The sequence below is a fragment of the Heterocephalus glaber genome, unplaced genomic scaffold (assembly GCF_053883595.1).
Source record: "Heterocephalus glaber isolate CG9 unplaced genomic scaffold, H.glaber_assembly_v1.0 deba00001543, whole genome shotgun sequence".
NCBI lineage: Eukaryota > Metazoa > Chordata > Mammalia > Rodentia > Bathyergidae > Heterocephalus > Heterocephalus glaber.
This window is the reverse complement of record NW_028258336.1, coordinates 8,941,631-8,964,462: the sequence shown is the minus strand read 5'-3', so window position 1 is coordinate 8,964,462 and position 22,832 is coordinate 8,941,631. Positions and strand designations below refer to the sequence as shown.

The 22,832-nt window shown below is 35.5% G+C and overlaps 1 protein-coding gene across 3 annotated transcripts in view; it reads right to left on the bottom strand.

Annotated features, from left to right (window-relative positions):
* Window positions 1–22,832, bottom strand: part of Depdc1b (DEP domain containing 1B) — a 96,575-nt gene that overhangs the window by 20,865 nt on the left and 52,878 nt on the right. For all 3 annotated transcript variants that reach the window (XM_087189587.1, XM_021242969.2, XM_021242970.2), the window contains exons 3-7: window positions 21,732–21,867; window positions 17,866–17,993; window positions 17,077–17,207; window positions 14,986–15,033; window positions 11,317–11,457 (exon numbers count right to left, since the gene is read on the bottom strand). In XM_087189587.1, coding sequence (XP_087045713.1) covers window positions 11,317–11,457; window positions 14,986–15,033; window positions 17,077–17,207; window positions 17,866–17,993; window positions 21,732–21,867 — 584 coding nt within the window. The remainder of the gene's footprint in view (window positions 1–11,316; window positions 11,458–14,985; window positions 15,034–17,076; window positions 17,208–17,865; window positions 17,994–21,731; window positions 21,868–22,832) is intronic.

Below are 22,832 nucleotides of genomic sequence, written 5' to 3'. Positions count from 1 at the left end.
AGTTTTATTCACAATACCCCATACCTAGCAGCAACCAGTATAGTATGTCCCTCAACAGGTGAATGGCTAAACAAATTGTGGCATACATCCACATGATAAACAACTTAGCAAGAAAATCAAACAGGATACTGTAGTATGCACAGTATGGATGAATGTCAAAACATTATGTTGAGCAAAAAGAAGCCAGATACAAAATACACACTGTATTGTATAATTCTACCTACATGAAACTCTTAAAAAGAAAACCCAGCATACAGAAAGTTTCTATTACCAGTTAACTGGGCCCAGTGACTAGGTTTGGAGGCTGAACAAGAAAAAGCACAAGAGAAACATTAGGAGCAATGGACATGATCTATATATTAATTGTGGTAGTAATTATAAAAGTATATTAGTTAAAATTCATTGAAGTATACTTAAAATGAGTGCATTTGATTGCATATTAATGATACTTCAATAAAAGGTAAATTTAAAAATAAAAGAAATTAGAAAGCTCAAGATGAAAAAACATAAAAAGTAGAAGATAGACAATAATTCTACTGCTACATACAAAATGTATGTGTTAAATCAAGGCGGCAGGCACACAGCCATCTGATATATTATTGTCTGTTCTGACAATTTAATCATAATCCTGCACCCAAGTAATACTTTCGTTGGAAATTTGGAAAATAAGTTGCAAGATTACTTTCTAAAGTGCTGTCTGAGAATTTTATTTTCCTTTCAGGAGCAATACCCCAGTAACAACAAGTACATCTAGCACCTAGATCGTGGCTTCTAAATAATCTGTTTAAAAAAAAAAAAAAAATTCTTAAAGAAATGGTTGATTTCAGGACTGGGCAAAGTCCAAGATAAGCTTGTAATGCCAGAAAGCAAAAAAGTGCTCCACAACTTGTGGGGATGAGGCAGAAGGAAACAAGCCAACTTGAGAGAAAAAGCCCAAGTGCCCATCAACTGGAGACTGGTCAACTCTAGCACAGTTTGAGCATCAAGTAAAGAATTAAAGCCAAGGGCTAGGCATGTAGCTCTATGGCAGGGCACTTACCTAGCACATGTAAGGCCCAGGGTTTGATCCCCAGCAACACACACATACACACACACACACACACACACACACACAAATTGTAACACAATGAATAAAATATGAAGCCAAGAGTCCATGCTGATAAATAAGTTGAACGGTTAATGTGGAAGGGTAACTTACCCATTTTTCAACGGTACAAGTAACTACTCTGTAAAGAAGCTTGACAGATTCCTCTTAACCAAGTGGCAAGATGTAAATCATCAGTAACAGGACAAACGGAGACTGAGCACCACCTGATGGGACAAATGCAAAGAACGCAGCATACTACAACTACAGATATGCTCAGCCACCTCATCTTTGACAAAGGAGCCAACCATCCTCATTGGAGGAAAGATAGCCTATTTAATAAATGGTGTTGGAAAAACTGGATTTCAATCTGCCAAAGATTAAAACTTGACCCATGCCTATCACCATGCACTAAATTAAGATCAAAGTGGATTAAAGATTTAAATATTAGGACAGAAACACTATATTTCCTGGAAGATAAGTAGGTAGAACTCTTGAAGATATTGGTATAGGTAAAGACTTTATGAATAAAACCCCAGTGGCACGGGAACTTGCACAAAGAATCAACTGGGATATTATCTTATTAAAAAGTTTCTGCACTGCAAGAGAAACCACCAACCAGAGCTAAGAGACAACCTACAATGTGGGAAAAAATTTTCAGGAACTGTACCTTTGACAAAGGACTACTATCTAGAATACATAAGGAACTGAAAAAAATCAGACCTCCCCAAATTCAAAGACCCAATTCAAAAATGGGCATCTGAAATGAACAGACATTTCTCAAAGAAGTAAAAGTAGCAAATAAATACACGAAAATATGTTCAACATCACTGGTTATTCGAGAGATGCAGATGAAAACAACACTGAGATTCCACCTCACCCCAGAAAGAATGGCTGCTATCAAGAAATCAACCAATAACAAATGCTGGTGGGGTTGTGGGGAGAAAGGAACCCTTCTCCATTGTTGGTGGGAGTGCACACTGGTGCAACCACTGTGGAAATCAGTATGGAGATACCTCAAAGAACTAGGGCTGGAGGTCCCATTTGACCCAGCTATTCCCCTTGCTGAGTATCTTCCCAAAAGAATTAAAAGAATCTTACCACAGCGATATATGTACACCCATGTTTATAGCTGCACAGTTCGTAATAGTGAAAGCTTGGAAAAAGCCCAAGTGCCCATCAACTGGAGACTGGATAAAGAAGATGTGGTTTTTTAATAAAATGGAGTACTACTCAGCCATAAAGAATGAGAAACTAGAGACATATGTAGCTAAATTGATACACACTGAGGCCATCCTCTTAAGTGAAATAAATAGGACACATATGTGTAAATACCAAATAGTTTCTCTAGTGTGAGAAACCGACAGTGTAATTAAGGATACACATGGATGACATTGCCTAATAACATAGTTCTTAAATTGTGTTTCCATCACGTGTCATATGACTGTATAGAAATTTAAATTAGGGAGAAGTTTGGCTTATGTGGAGTCTGCTAACTGGAGTGTTTTTTTCCAGATCATTATTTGTTCAATATTGGTTTGGGGGACCTTTCTGAAACAAATCACATCCTCTGGTGTCTTGATGGTGCTTGAGACGCTTTTATAAGTTATATGGAAAAATGTTTAAGTGCTTTTCAGTTCTGTTTTGGTAGAGTTCTACTGTATTTGAATATTATTGTAGTTTTTTTCCCCTTGCATTGTTCTTCTTTGAGTGGTTTTAATTTTTGTGTGTGTGTGTGTGTTTGATAATAAAGTTATTTAATTAAAAAAAAAAGAAGCTTGACAGATTCCCCTTAACCAAGTGGCAAGATGTAAATCATCAGTAACAGGACAAATGGAGACTGAGCACCACCTGATGGGACAAATGAAAAGAACGCAGCATCCTGTCTGCTATAACCTGTCAAAAATTTATCACCTGAGTCTCATCATGAGGAAACAGCAGATAAACCAAAAGTGAGGAACTTTGGGATGATTAACAAACTTGAATAGAATCTAACAATACTGAATCGGTATATTACTTTTCATTACTTTACTAGTTTTTAATGCGTGTATTTTGGTCTTGTACAAAAATGACTCTAGTCTGTAGGCAGGAAAAAGTTCTTCAGTCTGTACTTGTAATCATTCTTATAAATTTGAAATTGTTAAAAAAATATAAAAATGTGTTTAAAAGAGAACTGATAAAAGGTCTGAGGGAACAAAAGTCACATGTGGGCTAAGAATAGGGTTATGACTATTCTATGGATATCATTGGTAAAATGATGGTTTCCATTCTTTCCACAAAAAGCTGGAAGATAAATAATACAACATGACACTCAGGTGATGTAGCTATGTTCTCCTAAGCCCCCACAGTCCTCTCAACAAGCCCATTGTGCTGCACAAGCTGCACACTAGGTTTTAAATGCCATTTGCTTTTTCTCAGTTTTCATTAGACTTCACCTCTCATGAAACAGCCATTATTTGATTTCAATATTGCTCTAGATCAGTATGAAAGAATGATGTGACCCATATAAAACCTGCATAATAAAACACATTTTAAAACAGGGTGCTAAGATAATACAATTATAGACAGAGAAACTGAAAAACTTCAGCTTTACTGGACCTTTCTTAAAAAATACTGGAGCCAGGGCCAGGGATTTAGCTCAGTGGTTCCGCTGCCTGCCTCGTAATCACAAGGTCCCAAGTTTGATCCCTGGTACCAAAAAAAAAAAAAAAAAAAATTACCAGAAAAGGCTGCTGAATTGTCATGGACAATAAATAGTTTGGGTTTTTAAAAAATAGAATATAGACTCATGGAAATATTCAATAAGCAGATGAAAGATAACAGCATTGGAATTTAGGAGATAGGTTAAATCATTAATGCATTTATCCAATAAACATTTATAAAGAGTTTAAGATATACAAGTTCCTGCTAGGACCCAAGAATTGAAAACTAAATAAGAAAAAGATCTTGTTCTTAAGAAGCTCACCATAAGCCAAGCAACATGGAAGACAAAAGATCAAGCTTTGTCTAGGTGACATCACAGAAGCACCGAGGACAGTCACAAGTAATGACTCACAATGATCTTGAAGATTAAAATGTAAGATGTGTAAGAGGAAGCCATTTTTCCCCTGAAAGTATCTGAAGACTTAAGGTAACACTCTGAGAGAAGACATTCAACAACTATTTCCTCAAAAATGACATGAACCAATCCCATGACAGATTCCGAATGATATCCATGTATATGTGTGTGTATGTTACAGTTGTAGTGTCATCTTTTTTCGATTAATCCCTTTATGCGTAGTATTCTATTTTTTGAACACACATAAAAATAGAATTTAATAAAAAAATTTTCTCTTCAAATTCTTGTTCCTTGAATTTTTCTAGGTAATATATATGAATGTTACGTTCATGCAAAAATTCAAAACATTGCAACCTTCAGTATACATGGATTAGTTGCTCTGTGAGGGCTAATGTACACCTGTGTGAGGTTCAGAGAGATTACTTATTAACACACTTCAATCAGTTAAGTCCTAGGGTCAGTGATACTTAAGCACAAACAGTGTTGCAATTTCATTTTTTAAGTCTTATAGAAGCATTCTCTGCTCTACCTCTGTGGTACAAGTGATCAAGGGGATTTACACATTTGCAGATAATACTATAAGCCATCAGAAAATCTACAAGAATTTTCTGGCACTGTAGCAGCTGCAAAGAATTTTAGTAACAGACTTTTACAGTTCCATAATATGGAGACAACCCTGTGTTTTCTTTCTTCTCCAGATAAAGCCAAAATTGAAGAACTTGACCTTTCCTGCGTACACTGGTTAGATTTTGGAAATCTGTAAATGGAACTGTTGGAATTTCAAGAAAGCTCTATCTGGAAAAATAAATTCTATGACCTGTGTGCAACACTTTAGAAGATAAAGAAGACAGTGTAAGGAGATGACAAAGGACAGTTAGTAGTTCTGAAAATGAAATCCTGAGTTTGATTCCTGGTACCAAAAAAAAAAAAAAGAAAAGAAAAAAAGTGTGGCATTCTCTGCCAAATAATTTTAAGTCAATGAAAGCATGTGGGATTGCTTTTCTTTCTTTCTTTGGATCATCTTTTGCTTGTGAGCAGCTGTTTTCAGCTCTGAATTATAGCAAATCTGACACAGGAAACAGACTAACAGATGACCTGAGTGCTGCATGTGTTGCTCTCAAACTAACCAAGTATGAGCCAAGATTTGACAAAGTATGAGCATGCATACAACAGCAAAGATCACAGTGACTGTGTAAAGCATGCCAAATGCAAACTTTTACATCTCACTAAAAAGCTGTTAGTATCACTGAAAGCTCTGTTTTTGTGTTTTTCTTTTAAGACAAAAGATGTTAATGTATAGGTTGTTTTTTTCTAAACTAGGAGTTCAGTATTCAGATTTAATTGCAGTGTTGGCTCTGCAATATATATGTGGGTTTTGGGTTGTAGTCTGGGCACTTGGTTGCTAAAAGGTTCGCCATTGTGCTCTACACCCAGGAAACTTCTGACTAGCTCTGTCTGTGTAAATCAGATTCCCTTTTCCTAAAGTTTCATATAAATGGAATCAGACTGTATATAGCCTTTTAGTTTGGCTTTTATTACTCAGCACATTTTAAAGATTCATTTTTGTTGTATGTATAAATAGCTTGTTATTTCTAATTGCTGGGTAAAATTCATTGTATGATTATATGACAAAATTTTCACCATTCACCTGTTGATAAATATGTAGACTATTTAAAATTTTTGATAAATAAAGCTGCTTGTCCTTGTACAAGTCTTTGTGTAGACATATGTATATCTTCTTTTCTGTTGGATAAATACCTAGGAATGGAATTATATGGTATATGTTTAACTTTATTAGAAACTAAGGAACTCATTTATAGTCAAGGTAGATGTGCCATTTTACAGCCCCACCAGCAATGCCTGTGGCATCCAGTAGCTCTATAGTATCTTCTCACCAACACTTAGTATTGGCAGTTACTACTTTGATTCCAGTCATTCTAACATTTACAAAGTAGTATCTCATTGTGGTTTCAATTTGCAGTTCCCAGATGATTAATGAGGTGAATCATCTTTTCATGTGCTAACCAGCAAACCATATGTCCCTCTTGCAGAATGCCTATTCTAATACCTTGCCCATTTTTTATTGCACCTCAAGTACTCTTAAATACTCCATTTTATCACAACAATTGCTTTATTAGTTCTACCTCTTTGCTTCAGCAACTATATCAAGATATGTCATAATCAAATTCCTGGAAACATAATTAAGAAAAAACTTAAAAGCAGCCATAGGGAAGAAAAAAAGATACATTCTATCCTCCTCCTTCAGAGATTCCAATTACATGCATATTAGACTGCATGATATCGTCCTGCAGGTCATTGAGGCTGTGGGGTTTTGGTTTGGTTTGGTTTTTGATTTGAAGGGGTTCTGTTTGTTTGGTCTGCTGTTGTAGTTTGGGTCTTTTTTCCTCTGTGATTTAAATATGACAGGTATCACTGACATTTATCAAGGAGAAAACTGGGGTCAAAGAAGCAGAGTGATTTATCAAGGTGAGTAAAATCAGGTCAACAAACCAAGGAGCTGGGTAATATTTCCATTGGTAAAATAAAAATAAAATAATGAAAAAAATAAATAAATAATCCAACCAAATAACTTATGTAAATCCATCCAAATTTTTTTTCAATCAATAAAGCATCATTTATCTAGACTGAAGTGGGACAGGTTAATAAATTATTTAATACTCAACAAAACCCAATTATCCCTATGATATGAGTAAAATTTGTAAAAATGTACAATGCGCATTTAGAGGTTAGATAGCTTTTTGGCCATGATGACCATATAATAAGGTCACAATTCAAGGCTTTCCGTGAGACCTGCCCTTGTCATCCTCTTTCCCATTCCCCAATGAATACATCAGATTGCTATTTTCAAATCATTAGCAACGCAAAATTTGATTTTACAAAGTACACCTGACCATTCCATTACCATGTATAATGTCAAAAGCAAGCTACAGTCAATTTGGGGGCACTCAAAGAAGTGAAATTTGTTGGCTTTTGAGATGGTCTGGAGGATTCCAGAAAGGCCGATAGGGCCGTGTCTGTTCAGCCAAAGAAGAGACTCAAGAAACATTTACTGCAATTTTTGAACAACTGAAAGAATCTAAAAAAGAAAAAAAATTAGTTTCATTTTTACAGAGAACAGATATAAAAAAGAAAAGGGTTACACAAAAAGAAATGAAATTTGATGGCTTTTGAGATGGCCTGGAGGATTCCAGAAAGGCCAATAGGGCCATGTCTGTTCAGCCAGAGAAGAGACTCAAGAAACATTTATTGCAATTTTTGAACAACTGAAAGAATCTAAAACAGAAAAAAAATTAGTTTCATTTTTACAGAGAACAGATATAAAAAAGAAAAGGGTTACACTAAGCCAAAGGGATTCAGACTACAAAACAATTAGCAAGAACTTGTTGCCTAAAGAAAGACAGCAAGAGGGATTTTTCTCTGGAATCTTTAAGGAAAAGCAAAGAGGCAACCTTCCGGAATTGTTTACAGGCAGATACAGATTCGCCCAGGCACAAGACGATGCCCTTTTCTACACAAAGAATCTCAAGTTGCTATCATACTTTTATAACTTCTTTTGCTTTTATGATTAGAAAGCTCTTTACCTACTCAAATATCAGACAAACATCAATCATATTTTATATTTGTACTTTTTAGAAATTTAATTCTTTATCCTGATGAAATGGTATGAGAAAAATCTTCAACATTTTCTCCAAAAGTTTAGCCAATTATCTTAGTAATCACTGATATAAATAGCTTATATATTTAGTTATATCCAAGGAATACCTAGACATTTCCCCCTTTGAGGAGTATCTACCTCCACTTTACTCCAGTTATCAGGAGAGAACAGCAATCATTACATTTCGGGGTGACTCAACATCCTTACCTTTGCCTATCTTCGTCTTCAAAAAAGTGAGCCATAAGCCCTGGGCAGTAGGAGCAGACAGCACCACCAGCAAGAATTTTGGACTAACAGGAGCAAGAGCCCTCTGTCTGGCCAAGCATACCAACTAGGCACTCTCTGAAAAAGAGCTGTTCTCCCTTAGGATTTACCAAGGGAACAGGGGCCCTGACATAATCTGACAGATGTAAAGACAAAGAGGTAACAAGGTAAAATGGTACACACCCCCAAAAGTTCTCCTAAGTCACTAGACAAAAGAACAAATGAATAGAAAGTCTAGCCTTATGGCTATTTCTAGGTTTAAAAACACAGTAAGTGATCTCACTCTAATGAGTTAGATGATCCAGTGCATGATCAGTCTACTGAGTATCAGTGGCATTTTGTAGACTGAACATTTAAGAGGGAGGAAATAACAAAAACCTATTATCTCAGCCTTCCAGCCCACTAGCAAATAAACCAGGAGTCACAAGTTGAGCTGCCCACAAGAACAGACAAATGGAATAAATAAGAGAAAGGAGGCAAGTGAACCAGGCCTCAGAGTCTGAAAAGCAGTAGGGAATGGCAAACTGGAGCTCCCATCCCTGAAACACTTGCTCCTGCTAGTAGAGGCATTCATTATACTCCCGTAGAAGTTTGTGCCACAGAAAATTCAGGCCCAGAGCTGCTGGATCTTACAACTTTTTTTGAGAAATCCATAAAGAACTTGTATAGTGACTTTCCTTCTTAAAATACACAGATCAAACCAAATATGTTTATGGTGTGTTTCTATGAGCCAAATTTGGCCTACAGATCAACATCAGGTCTCTCAATCGCCAAAACATCCCACCCTGTTCCCATACTCTTGCTGCTTCCTATCTGTCTTTTATCCTCACTGTGCCAAATTATTGAGTACTGCACAACTCAGTGGACTTTGGAGTATGAGTGAGGGGTGCTTCTCTATATCACTCAACGTTTAAGAGTCAGCCATACATACCTTAATAAAAGGAAAATGGAAATAGAGATCAATCACTATGGATAATCATGCTATTTGATCAGAATGCTGAACTAAATTAGAACGATTTTTAAGTTGTAAAGAACAGGTCTTATATCTCCAAAAATGTCATTTTTGGCTTTCTTTTGTTTGGTTTTGGGTTTTAAAAACTTTTAAATGCCCTGTTTCACATATTAAAACTGTTTCCAGGGTCAAGCTCTTGCATCAAGCCCTTCTGGGCTAGAAACAAAGTAATAAACCACAAAGAAGATCATCAACTAAATGGAAAACTACTTCCACTGAAAATGCTGTAGAATTTTTAGCTTCTATATAAAGTAGATTGATTACTTACTTTAAAATACTTTAATGACATCCTACTGCAATTAAAGTCAAAAGCTTAAGGAATGAGTCAACCCTACCAGAATTCAACCTACAAAAGATTGCTATACGAGATCATCTTTGTTAATCATATAAACAAATTATGGCCTCCCACACTCTAAAAAGCTTTCTTCCTTCACTACATGAGAATATAAAAACATAGTTTACAGTACAGTGTGTCTCGGATATTCACCTTAGGAATGGATGAAGGGAGGTTAATATAGTATTACCAGCCATATGCAATCATCTATTCTTGCTGATACCTAATGGTAACAAGTTCCCCACCTGGTTAATTTATTTACATAAATTGAGAAATACGACATGCACTCTTCTCCACCTCAAACCCTCCATAGATATTTTTAGAGAATAACTGATATCAATTTGGAAACATAATCCATTTTAATTCCTGAGATCAAAATGAACAATTGTGATAGAACAGACGAGTAATATAAAACAGTATAACTGATTCAAATTAGAATTTGTTTTTTATAAAAAGTTCTAAGTCTTTCCATATCCAAATTGAAAAATTTTACTACACAACATTTAAAAAATGGAAAATGAGAAGAAAATCTAAGAAGTGATTTTTTTTTTTAAATGGTACTTGGGATTGAACCACTGAACTACATTCTGGTCCTTTTTTATTTTTTTATTTTGAGATAAATTCTTGAAAGTCACTAAGTTACCCAGGTTGGGCTAAAATTTGCAGTCCTCCTGCCTCAGCCTCCCAGAGTAGAGATTACAGTCATGTGTCACTACGCCCACCTTAGGAAGTGATTTTTAATCTAATCTTTAGAACCCTTCTTCTACCATTGTATAATGGTAATAAGTGAATACAATGGGAATCTACTGAATTAGTCCACAAGCAGCAAGTTTTCATCATTAGGCATGATATTCGCAAGTGCTTAAGTCCTCAATCAATGTGAGTTGGTCTGCCTGAAAATAGTCACTCTTATGCCCATGATAATTATTATATTTATAATATTTATAATTATTATATTCGCTATCAGAGACCAACAGAAATCTAAAGTACCGTGCTATGAGATCAGGTAATATATTGACATATTACTTGTATTTTGTTAGGATACTATGGCAGCATCCATACTTAGTAAAAATAAAGTTAAGACAGAACAAAGAGAAGGGATATAAGGGACAATAAGGGACGTGAAAATAAAGGAAGGAGAAAACCTGTTAAACCCAAAGATGTTCAGAAATAAAAGCATGCTAACTGTTATAAATCTATATAACAGAGGATGATAGCCACAGAAACATTTGGCCTTTACAGCAGAACTTTGACAAGAAAACAATGAAACTAATTGAACAATTATAATAGCCAGTTCAAAATTCTAATTTCCAAGAAGAAAGGAATAATACTATAAATATCTATAGCACTTGTGTTGATTTTTTTTTTCTCGTTTCCACCATGTTTCTTTTGGTGTAAATTCTAAAGTATAAATCTATATGAGGAATAGTAATAAGTTTTACAGAATGATAAGGTTACATTATTTTATGTCTCAAATAATATTTCCACAAAAACCTGTTTCTTCTATAAAAAGAAATTAGATTTCTAAATGAAAATACACCTCCACACTTGACTATTCATAAAGTCATACCCAGGGTAATAAATTTAGTCATGAACAGTAAATGTCAACTTACATTCTTCTTTACCAATAAAGTTACATTCTTGTGTGGAAATGACATATTGTTCTTTAAGAAATTAAAAACTACTGGTCTTTGCTTTGAGTTTCATAATAGAGCTTAACTATTTTCTTTTACTCTTTCACTGAGCAGGAATCCAGGTCTCCCAATCACCCTGTCAGTTTTCCTTTGAAAAATGGTATTAGCTTTGGCTAACGGAAGTCTCGATAGAGCAAAAAATGAAATGATTCAGTATCACTAATGTGGATGTATGGTCATTATACCAAACTTACCTAATACACTGACAAAAGCATCAAAAAGATGAAATGTAAGCAGTGGCTCTTTCAAGTGACTGTAATAATCTGCTATCGTTTTAAACACGTCTTTTTCAAATCCCAAGTACATAGGCTGCTTCAAATCTGAACAGTTGGGCCCTATTTTTTTTTAAAAAAGCAAAAGAAACATTAATGGGGCAATTATCTCTGAGTATTAGAATCTGTGCATATGTATGATGTGTACAGATCATCAAGCTATACAGGCATTCAGGTGGTTAGAAAAGTTGTCATGTGGAAAATTGACACTATATAAACTGACATTAAACATTTTGCTTATATAAATATACTTTAAGTTAAATCTATTACCAAATAATGAGGAAAAGTACTGGCCTACTTCCACTTTAAAAGGACCCATTTTTTATGTTCTTTTGAAAGGCATTTTTTTTTTTGGTACCAGCAATCCAACTCAGGTCCTTGCACTTGCGCAGCAGGCGGTGAAACCACTGAGCTAAATCCCTGGCTGAAAGGCATTTTTATTAAATGTAAACAATGATAATTTTCTTCAAAATAGTTCTGTCAGTCTTGATAAAGTTGACCAACCTAACAATTAGCTCATATATATAATACACAAGTTATAAAGCAAATTTTATAGGTTCTCATTATTTCATCATTTTTATATTTTAAAATCCTACATAGAACTCAGTAAAATAACCATTTTCTTCCTCTAAACTATTTTACGCTAATAAAAATGTAAACTTTAAAACAAAAAACCCAAAAAGGAGATTGCACGTTTTGTCTTGTTAATTTAATTTATTATGATTATAAATTCTCTAGTTGATTCCCAAACAACTATCAAATGATAGCTTATCCTGCAGACTCAGACTGTAAAGTTGGAATAACCTTAGGATCGCTGAAACAGTCTATCATATTCTATGCCATCTGTGAAGCAAAGAAAAATCTACCAGTATCTGGGACTAAGGAGAAACAAGAAATACTCTACAAAATTCGTAGCAAATGCCCCAAACCAACAATCCATTTACAAGCACAGATTTATAACAAGTTGATAAAATGGGCCTGCCTGTGCCTTGAGGCAAATGGCAAGAGGTCCCCTGAGAGGCACTTTAGCCAGCCCTCCTCATTTCCATCACATCATAGGAGAAAGAGGCATAAACCCATTGGCAAGTTTAGGGCCAACACAAGATTAAACAACCGTACCCAACAGACTTCCATCCCCAGGAGAACTAAAGAAGCAGCAAAGATAAACTGGAAGGAAATTCTTTCTACACGTTCACTGGAACTAAGAAAAAGGATCAAGCTACCCTAAAGAGGACAATAAAGCATTCTGGGCCTTCACATTTCAATGCACTGTGATATCATGAAGTGGGTTTTTCTGGTCTCCCTAAAAACTCTCTTACCTTTCAAAATTCTGTTCTCTTCTTATAAAAATAATTGTGGGCTTAAATAATGAAACATCTACGGTATGATACCACATAAACTATCAACAAATGTAGCCATCATTTTTGCCTGCTTCCTCCTGACCCAGCCCACATTTAGCAATAAACAGTTTGATATGTCTCAGCAAGGCACACTGCTTAGAATGAATCCCTACCATGATACACCAAGATGTGCATGTGGTTCATTCCAAGCCACTATACCCTTCATGAACATTTCATCAACCTTATTAAAAATACGCAAAAAACTTTATAGAGTTTCCCTAAAAACAAAACTAAAAAAGTACACAGTGAGCTCTATAAGCAGTCATATTTTTTAAAGATCATTTCTTTCTTAATTACCTTGACCTTTAAGACTATTTTTTCTTATTCTAGCTTTTCATGTTATACCTGATAGATTCTGGAAAAGAAATGCTTTGGCTTTTTTTAAATTTTCTTTTTTTTTTTTAAATCATATTCTTGCACCCTACATGCAAAAAGAGAAACTGTTTAAACTTGTTTTGTATTTATTTAACACCAATCTCTCATTCTGTGGCCAGCAAGGAATAACCCTGGCCAACAACTAAAGTACCCAGGCTCACATGTGCGTGCTCTCCAATAACTGCAGAGGGGAATTAAAGAGAGAAAGAAGTGAGTTGCAGGCTTACCAAAAAGGAGATAATCAACCTTCAAATTGTCTATATTCACCCTATCCTTTTGTACCAATTTAGATGACAATAGTGGAAATCTGGACTTATTAAGGATAAGAAAGACAAGGAACAAATCATGACACTGATAGTCTCAAAGTAAATTTTGAAGGTCAAGAAGAATTTTGGAAAACAGGAGATTTTTACAAAGCTACTCAAAGGGCTGACCTTGCCTTTTGGCTTCCTTGCCCTTGATACATAATCCCTACTTCCAACATTCTCTACCTGCCAGAATACCACCTCATATACCTGTAACCACTATTAATTCATGCTTCACATCTTTCCTCTCTATTGAAATTCAGTTATTCTAAACATTCCTCAGAAGTTTTGCAGCCTTATGTGCACAATACATCTTGCTCAAGGAAAAATTGTATTCCTTGCTGCTACATTTTAGACATCATTGAAAATCAAACATCATAAACACACCTTAGCACAGTTTACAACATATTATAGCTTAGGTGTGTTATACTGGCCTCCTATGTTCATTTGCAGCTGAACAACTTCCAAATCTTGCCAGGAGTTCAGAAATGGGCAATTTAACTTCCTATTTATACTTTCTAACTCATCATTACAAACTTTGGCTGAAGATATAATTTAAATTTAATTTACTTCAAATGTTTGAACAAAAAGAATAAAAAGCACTTCCCCAAGCTAAAATCACAGGGCTTTACATCACTAACTTACTATGATAGTAACCAAAAACCAACAAAAATTCTAATAGTTAAACCCAGAGAACTTTGGGCTTCATACAAACTAATGCTGCTGTGTGCACATTCCAAATGATAGTATATAATCATTTTCCATATAAATTCACTAAGATTACCCACATTAAGCTAAACAGTTTCATTCTATAATCAAACAAAACTAACTATAGTTAAATCAACAATTTGGGGTCTACTAATTCAAGAATTTATACACAAGAATTTATTCAAATTCTGCCCTAAAAAGAAACTGGCCTTCTGAGATATACGTGAGATTCAAAAGAGCTTCTCTAAACCAAATATCACTATTACCACTCAATCAAAATACAGTATACCCTCAAATTATGACTAGCCTGACATATGAACAACTTGGGTTAATTAGGTTAATGGAAGATTCATCTGCCTCTTGTTATCTATAGTGTGTACGCAGGTAAACATCCAGATCTCAGCTGTACTAACTTAGATAAAACCAGCCCTTGGGAACTGATTGAGTTGGTAAGTCAAAGGTCCACTGTAACTAGAACTCTTTTCCAGGAGGCTAAGGCAAGAGGACCACAAGTTCAAGGCCAGCCTGGGCTATGTTGGGAGCTCAAAGTCAGCCTGACTACAGAGCAGGATCTTGTCTTAAAAAACAAAAACAAACAAACAAACAAATGAAAAACTGTTTATAACTCATAGCCCTTTCACTTAGTCATAAATTTATCACTAAAAGCACAGCAATCCCAAAACAACTAAATGCCTGTCTCACGGGTGTCAAATCAATGTTCAGACCATTAAGCAGAAATATTTTCTAATTCAAGGCACTAATTTCTGTTAATTTCCTAAAACTGGCAGGTAATTAGTACTTACAATTTGCCAAACATTTCATAGCTGACAGTACCCAATGAGGAAGTTCTTCTACAGGAAAAAACGAGAGTTAAAAACAATATTTTATTCAATTCTACATAACCCAAGGAATTATATATAATACCTAGTATTATAAGAATGCATTACTTGTCTAGGTAACATGAAATACGTCACTGACTTGTGTATCAGAACATTTAAAAGATAGAACTCTTTCCTTAGCAATGTTATAACATATGCTTATATAAATCATTATGACAATTTTCAAGATTTAGTAAAAGGAAAAATTAGGCATTTTGTCTCAGAGAAACAAATGAGCAGATAAATCAATTAACCCTAAGAATTACAGAAAGAAAAAATACAAAGAAGAGAAAATATTAGTCAACAAATGCATTTGTGAAACAAGTTTACAAACAGCCTCCCCAAAACAGCTAAAGGTAAATTAAGGGTTGTAAATTGAGGGCTGCTCAATGTTGGGGCACATGTTTATAGGTGTGAGGCCCGGGCTTGATTGGCTCCCAGGGCCACAAAAAAAAAAAATTAAATTCTGCAGGTTCAAAATAAGTACCATTTTGCCTACTACTATTTTCAAAATTTTTTAGGTCAAGAAAGTTCCACTAACATATTAAAATGAGGCTGTTAATATTAGGACAATCTTAAAATGACAGAGGTAACATTGCTACACAGAGCCGCAGGAGAACCATCTGGAGCAGTCTCTTCCCTTCTGGCCCTGCAACAGGCACCATGAGATGGGCCAGCATCATGGTTCCACTTGTTCTCTCTCTATGCCATAAAAATGGGAAGCCACTGTTGAACTGAGTTATACCAAATGAACTTGAGTCTTGTACAATTCTTTATTCTTTCTGAAGTACTTAAAAAAAAAAAAAAAAAAGATGACTTCATCTGGCGGTAGCCTAAAGTATTAATTTGCTACACTCAGAAAACGTGGGAAGGTTAGGTGTACTTCAAAGGCCACATTACCCCTCAGAACATAGAACTTAATGTTACATGTTGGTACCAACATAACAACTCAGGAATGTACCATGTATGGTACCAACATAACAACTCAGGAAGTTCCCACAAATCTACCCCTGGCTCCCACTGTCCTCCATTCCTGATACAGGGGCTGAGAGAGGCAAAGTTCTGCTTTCAAAGACAAGCTCTGCTCCTATCAGGAAACAAGGCCTAAAAATCCTCCTTCTGGTATACTCTGTCTGCTGCACAAGAGCCTCCGGCCCTGAATTTAATAATATTTTGTAAAATCTGAAAAACTATTATACCATCTTCTCACATTCAAATGTCATTTAGTTCCAGCCAATTCTCAGCATCAAGGATTTAAACTAAAAGAAGAACAAATCGTAGTGCTTATCCAACTCTGGTCCATCCCTTATCCTTACAAAGGAAGTTTAAAAAAATCAATGTGGGGATTATGAACCTCTATAGGTACCATTACTATATTTTTTCAAATCAAAAACCAGGTCTAGGGCCAGGGATTTAGCTCAGCAGCACAGTGCCTGTCTCGCAAGCACAAGATCCTGAGTTAGATCACCTGATCTGTAAACTGGCTTGATCTGTAAAGGTATTGAAAAAAATTAAAGCATCTTCAGCATTTAAAGAGAAACCTTATTAAAAAGGAAATAAAATGACATAACTCAAGAGTATCCCAGGTGACCTGAAAAAAAGACACTATTGTGAAAATTTAAGTCAGAATCCTAAATGCTGGAGTCACGCTCCAGTGTCCACCTGAAAACTGACTCAAGCACTCAGGTCTTAAACAGACTCCTGTTAACAGAAGTTTCCCGAGGATAATACACAACCACTCAATTCCCAAGGAAACAATAATGCACTGGCCTCTGGGTGGATTTTGCTGAGGTCCTTACTCCTGGATACTCCCCCCTTTCTATTCCATTTTCTTAATCTAAACAATGAATTAAAAGGTATTTTTTAAAAACAAAGTGTTAGGAGGTAAGAGAAGAATATATGTGATGAGGGAGTGAATTTAGTTAGGGTTTAGACAAGGGTTAAAATTAGGAGCTGATGGGCCTAAGCAGCCAATGTGTTGGATCAACCACAAACAAACAGGTTTCAGGCACTCACTGGACTTGTCATCAAGGATAACAACTCCCTGCTTGCTAACACTGTATACGTTATGGATGATGAACTTGGAGTTGACGAGTTTGATATCTAAAACTTCTTCTAAGGAATCCAGGCCAAGGATTTTCTGTAAACTAAAAAAATAAACAGTAAATAAATTTTTTAATTGCTTTTAAAGAATCATTATTTAACTAAAAGAATGACACTGCAAAAGATCAATCTGTAAGATGCATTATTTTCCTATATTTTACCCAGTCTTTGTGGGCAAAATGGTTACAAATAGAATATGATAAAATAAAATTAAAAGATATCTTTTTTCACCACTAACATGTTGCTTCAATGATTTAATTATATAATACCCTGAATTCTAAGAAAGTAATTTTATAAGCAAAAATATTATAAAAACAAAAACTAACTTATCCAATGGTGAGAAACTGCTACCAGTACATCTTTGTGGAAAAAAAAGTTGCTGTAATAATGTTAAGTTTAATTATACCTATATTACCTACCTCAAATATTTCAGACTAAATTTTGTATTATGTGTTTATGAAGCGAAAGATTACAGTCTTACCAGAAAGTTTAAGAACTTTTAAACTCCTATTTTTAACTGTGACACAGAAGACAATAGAAAATTCCTAGAGTTCAGTTGAATTATGTCAGTTAAATGGCATAGGTACAAATAACACAAAGCTGAGATTTTTATACTTCGTTTCAGAAAATATGCAAACAGTAGTGAAACTGCAAAATAGAAAAAACATTACTAAATTTCTCATTTGTGTCAAATGTACATACTAGGACAAGGTCATCGACTTCCATATCTCTTCCACGTGGGCCTCAGTCAGCTGTCTGCGGTGGACCAGACGGCAAGCCGGCACCTCGCCTATGGCAATACTGTGACGCTTGAACCACATCTCGGAATTCTGATTCAGAGGGCGGGGTTGGAGTAATGAGAAGGGATAGAAGAAAGGGAGTTGTAAGAGAGAATATTTCAGTATAAATTTGTATGAGTTTTGGACAAATGTCCTTGATTTGGCAATTCATCATGATTTAAAATGATTAGAATTATAAACTAAGTTTCTTTACATGGACCTCAGAGATGAAAAGAATGACTCTTAAGATTAGGTGATACTAGGGCCGGGGATTTAGCTCAGTGGTTCCGGCACCTGCCTTGCAAGCACAAGGTCCTGAGTTCAAACCCCGGTACCAAAAAAAAAAAAAAAAACACACAAGATTAGGTGATACTATAAATGAATATTCGCAAATCATAGAAGAGTTATGGCATTAAGCATGACATTATCTAGCTAATATTTCTGGCCTGACTTCCAACTAATCAGTGATGTAGCAATGAAGTCAAATTTTAATAATTTGAAATTAAGACAAGGAGTATCTTTCTAAATTTGCACTACATTGAATGACTGTTTAAAAAGTGTATTACTTTCAAGAATTCTCTCTTTTTATAAGTAAATACCAAAAAAGCACAGTGTTGGAAAGCAGCCTAATCCCTGGCATCTGCAAAAGGCTTTTGAAAAAGCAAAGACAAGGACAGCTGAGGACAGCTCAGGGGAAGAAGGCGGAACCCGCTCTACAGAGAAAAGCCAACACTTAGTTTAGTGTGGTAAAATAGTCCCTAGTCCCTCTTAGCTCTACCACCTCGGTATTCTCAGTAGCTCATTTCTCACATAAGCTAGTGGACATAAGTTATAAACCTTTCTTTTCATAATGACAAAGATAAATTTTGACCTTTAAAGGCAAAATAATTAGAAGTCATTTTTAAAGAGTTTCTATCAATAGTTTTTTGTAAAAGTAATAATATAGAAAAACCCTATCAATCCAGGGAGGAAAGGAGCAGGAAGGTTGTAACATTGATTTCATTTTTGGTTTTGCTTTTTTTTTGTTGTTTAAAAAATTATTGAATTGCAAAAAATTTCCAAGGCTGCATAACTATGTTAATTTTTAAATATCTAAAACAGGGGTTTTCCAACTCCAGCACATAGGTGGTTGCATTTGCCTAGCAAATCTACTTACAAATGTATCCTAAAACAACCTCATGAATATATTCAAATATTTGTAAAGATAAATAAAATATATCACTTTTATATGAGACATGATGAAGACACTAAAAATAATGTCCAATGCTTAATAACATGAGCCAGGCATGGTGGTGCACTACAATCGTAGCACTCAGGAGGCTGAGGCAGGAGGATCAACATCAGTTCCAGGCCAGCGTAGGCCACACAGAGACTTCAAGGTGAGCCTGAACTACATGTCAAGACCCTGTTTCAAAAAACAAACCAGAAAAGTTTAACAACAACAAAAAAATGGATATAACACACTAAGTGAAGAACAGAGGCTACAAAATAGCCTGAAGGAGCTCATTTTTGTGTTAAAAACATGCATTAAAAAAAGGATCCACAATAAAAATGTTAATTATAATAATTCTCTCTAGATAATATTATGGATAATTCATTTTCTTCTTTTCTGCCTAAAACAATTCTACAAAATAAATTAATAATAGCAATAGCATTTGACAATTACTGAGAAATTGTGTTCCAGCCACTATACTTAGCACTTTACAGGTACAAACTCACTTGATCTTCACAGCAACCCTACCTTAGAGGGTCCTATTATCCTAGCATCCTAGTAATTGAAGAAGCTAAGAATCAAACCAGCAGTCTGGCTCCAAAGTCCACACTCTTACTCTTCACACATAACAAATAATTGTATTTGCTCTATTTTATTTTATTTGTTTTGTTTTGTTTCATATAATGACTAGATAAGAGACGAGATAAGACAAAACAAAAACAAGCAAATTGGAGGCAGAAACATAGAGAAAGAAATATAATAGAAAGGAATTACAAACTCAAAGCCCCTAAGAAAGACGAACTGTTAATTCATTGACAATTAACCTAATCATTCTAAAAACTGCATCAATGTTCTGATGAGGAAACAGATCCTGCACCACCATTTGTCCTTGGACAGGAGTCCAGGCTTTGGAGGAATTATATGTAATAAGCAAGGAGCTCAAACCCCTACCACTTCATTTCAGAGGGAGCACAAGCAAAGGCAAGACAAAAGTTACATGGAAAAAATAAATAAATAAGGGACAGATGGCCCGCGAAGCAACAGGTTTGGGGGGATCAAGCAGTTGATGAGTGTGGAACTCTGGCATACCACTCGGAGCTCCTGAGAAATTTGAAACTAAAATTGAAGTGAATGTTACTGGTGTGAAGCCCTGAACAGTGGGTGGAAATGTGCTAATGAACACCTGGACTTCTGGGTGGGAACACCAGGAACATTGCAACTTCACAGAACCAGGGAGAACAGAGCAAGGACATCAGTAGATTGATGCCAGTAAAAGGACATTAATTTAATATGAGATTTTATCTCTGTGTGTAAGTAACACCAGATGACCCTACAATGAAAAAATGCCTATTGAATAACAACTCTACTTACAGAATCATATTAGGTGTTTTAATACAAATGTTCAAAACAATGTACCTGTTCTCTTGCAACTTACATTTTAATTTTCTCCCAAGACAAAATTATCAACTAGACATTAACTAACTACTCCAAATTAGAAGTAAAGTTCTCAGAAAACACTTATTCAGAGTATTTTCATTACGTTTTCTAATAGGTAATTTTGTGTTGTGTGCTTCTCTGGACCGTGGCACATATTACTGTCTCTGTAAAGCCTAGCACAATGCTTGGCACACAGGGACACTCAATAAACCCTTTTAGTAAATAAGGGACTTCCAAATACAGCCTTCTCCAAGTTCCAGGCTCACTGTCTCCAGCTGTCTGTTAGACACCCCCATTTAACACAGCCCATCTTTATCATCAATTAACTCTGACAGATCTGCACAACCCTATGGAGTCTCCACTTCCATCACCAGTGTCTCTCTTGTCTAAGCTTCTTAACTGTTTTCTCCAAACTGAAACACACTACAATCTCTTTAGAATTATTTTTTTAATTATACTGCCTAAAGATGGTTTTGTTATATCTTTGCAAATAAAACCATGTTCTGGACATCAAGTTATACATGACTACATTAACTTAAAACCTTAGTGTTTACAAAATTCTTTAAAACTGCCTTATAAGCTTCTCTCTGTATTTTATTTTTTAGCATTACCTCAATCTTGAGTCTTCTTCTAGGGATATTTCAAGAAAAAATTATACAAAAAAAAAAAAAAAGAGGCAATCTATTTCACAGTGAGCTGAGATTTTTCCAAGACTAGAAGAATCTACCTTTGTTCATATATTGTGTCACAGATCATTCCACAATACATACACCATCCTCTACCTTCTCACTCTCAACTGATAATAACTACACCAAGTTCAAGAGAAAACAGGAAGAAGAGTAAGTCATAGAATAGACAAGAAAAGGGAGTCTTAACAGAAATCTGCTCTAACAGAACATATATAAACAGGTCTCATATATTTGGGCAAAATGTCAATTGGGCAAGTGTGGAAAACTGAAAAAGCCGATCTGTGTTAACTAGTCTCTCAGCTGTTGGCAATACAGTACTGTCTCACAGTCAAAAAGGACCAAGAGAAAGAAGATGGAAGAAGAGGAAGAAGATGGTTCAGTTCCAAGCCTGAGGGTTACTAGATGGCTCCTCCCAGGAAGGGTCCTCTATCCTTTAGTCACAGCACTTACCATCACAACTGGCCTCACTGGGATGTTCTCTTGTGAGGTGTCTGCTGGGGAATCATTCCATCCCGGGAATTTAATGACATCCTTTTGGTATGGGGGCTTCTTTGGATATGGTTTCAGGGGCGAGGAAGGAGGAAATCTAAAAGCCAAGAAGAAACATTCTATCATTGCAGTCAGTGGAAGACAGATATTTTAACAATAGTCCCCACAACTTGTGTCCTTGGGGATTTATCAAATAACCCCAAACATCAGGTAATAAATGGGCTCATCCTTCATCAAATTATTAAAAATGGCTAATTGTACCCAATAATATGTTTTTTAAAAAACATTCATTATCCCCATCAAACAATGTTTATAGAGAAAAGGTTATCTAAACTGTGAAATATTTTTAAAATAAATAAATTGCCTTATTTTTTATTGTCATGATTAACAGTGCTCTTAATGGGACGCTAGGCCCCTTGTTTCACCCAGCTTGAAATCCTTATTGCCACATAACTTCAGCCAAAGCTTATAGATGGTAAATTCCAAAACAATTACTGATAAAGAAATCCTCAGTATTTGCTAAGGAAGAGTACATTAACACCAAAATCATTTGGCCTAATATTCACTTTAATAACTTTTTAATAAAGGTTAATCCTCTTCCCTTTGAATATCACTTCACATAGGAAGTGTCAATTGCAAAGTCTATCTCGAAGGAGCTAGAAAGCTTCCCAGTATCCATATTCTGCTTTTCTATACACCTTCCCTCTTCCTAGCCTTCTTGCCTATCAGCAGCATCATTCCTTGGACTACTGCTTAGAAGCCTCCATCAATTCAAACTCTCTTTCACTGGCCTAAACCACACATAATAAAGAACTAAAGCCAAGCATATACCGTTTTCAGAGGATCTTCTTCTGTGAGCTTATTAGAAAAGGATATATCACAACACATTGTGGGGCTGAGGGTGCAGTGCAGTGGGTAGAGCACTTGCTGAGCACGCATAAGGCCCTGCACTCAACACTCCAACCCTCACACCCACACTCCCAAAATAGGGAAAAGGCACTGTAGTACATTGCAAAACCAAATGCAAGAACTCTGGGTCCTCCTGTTGACACAGAAGTCAAT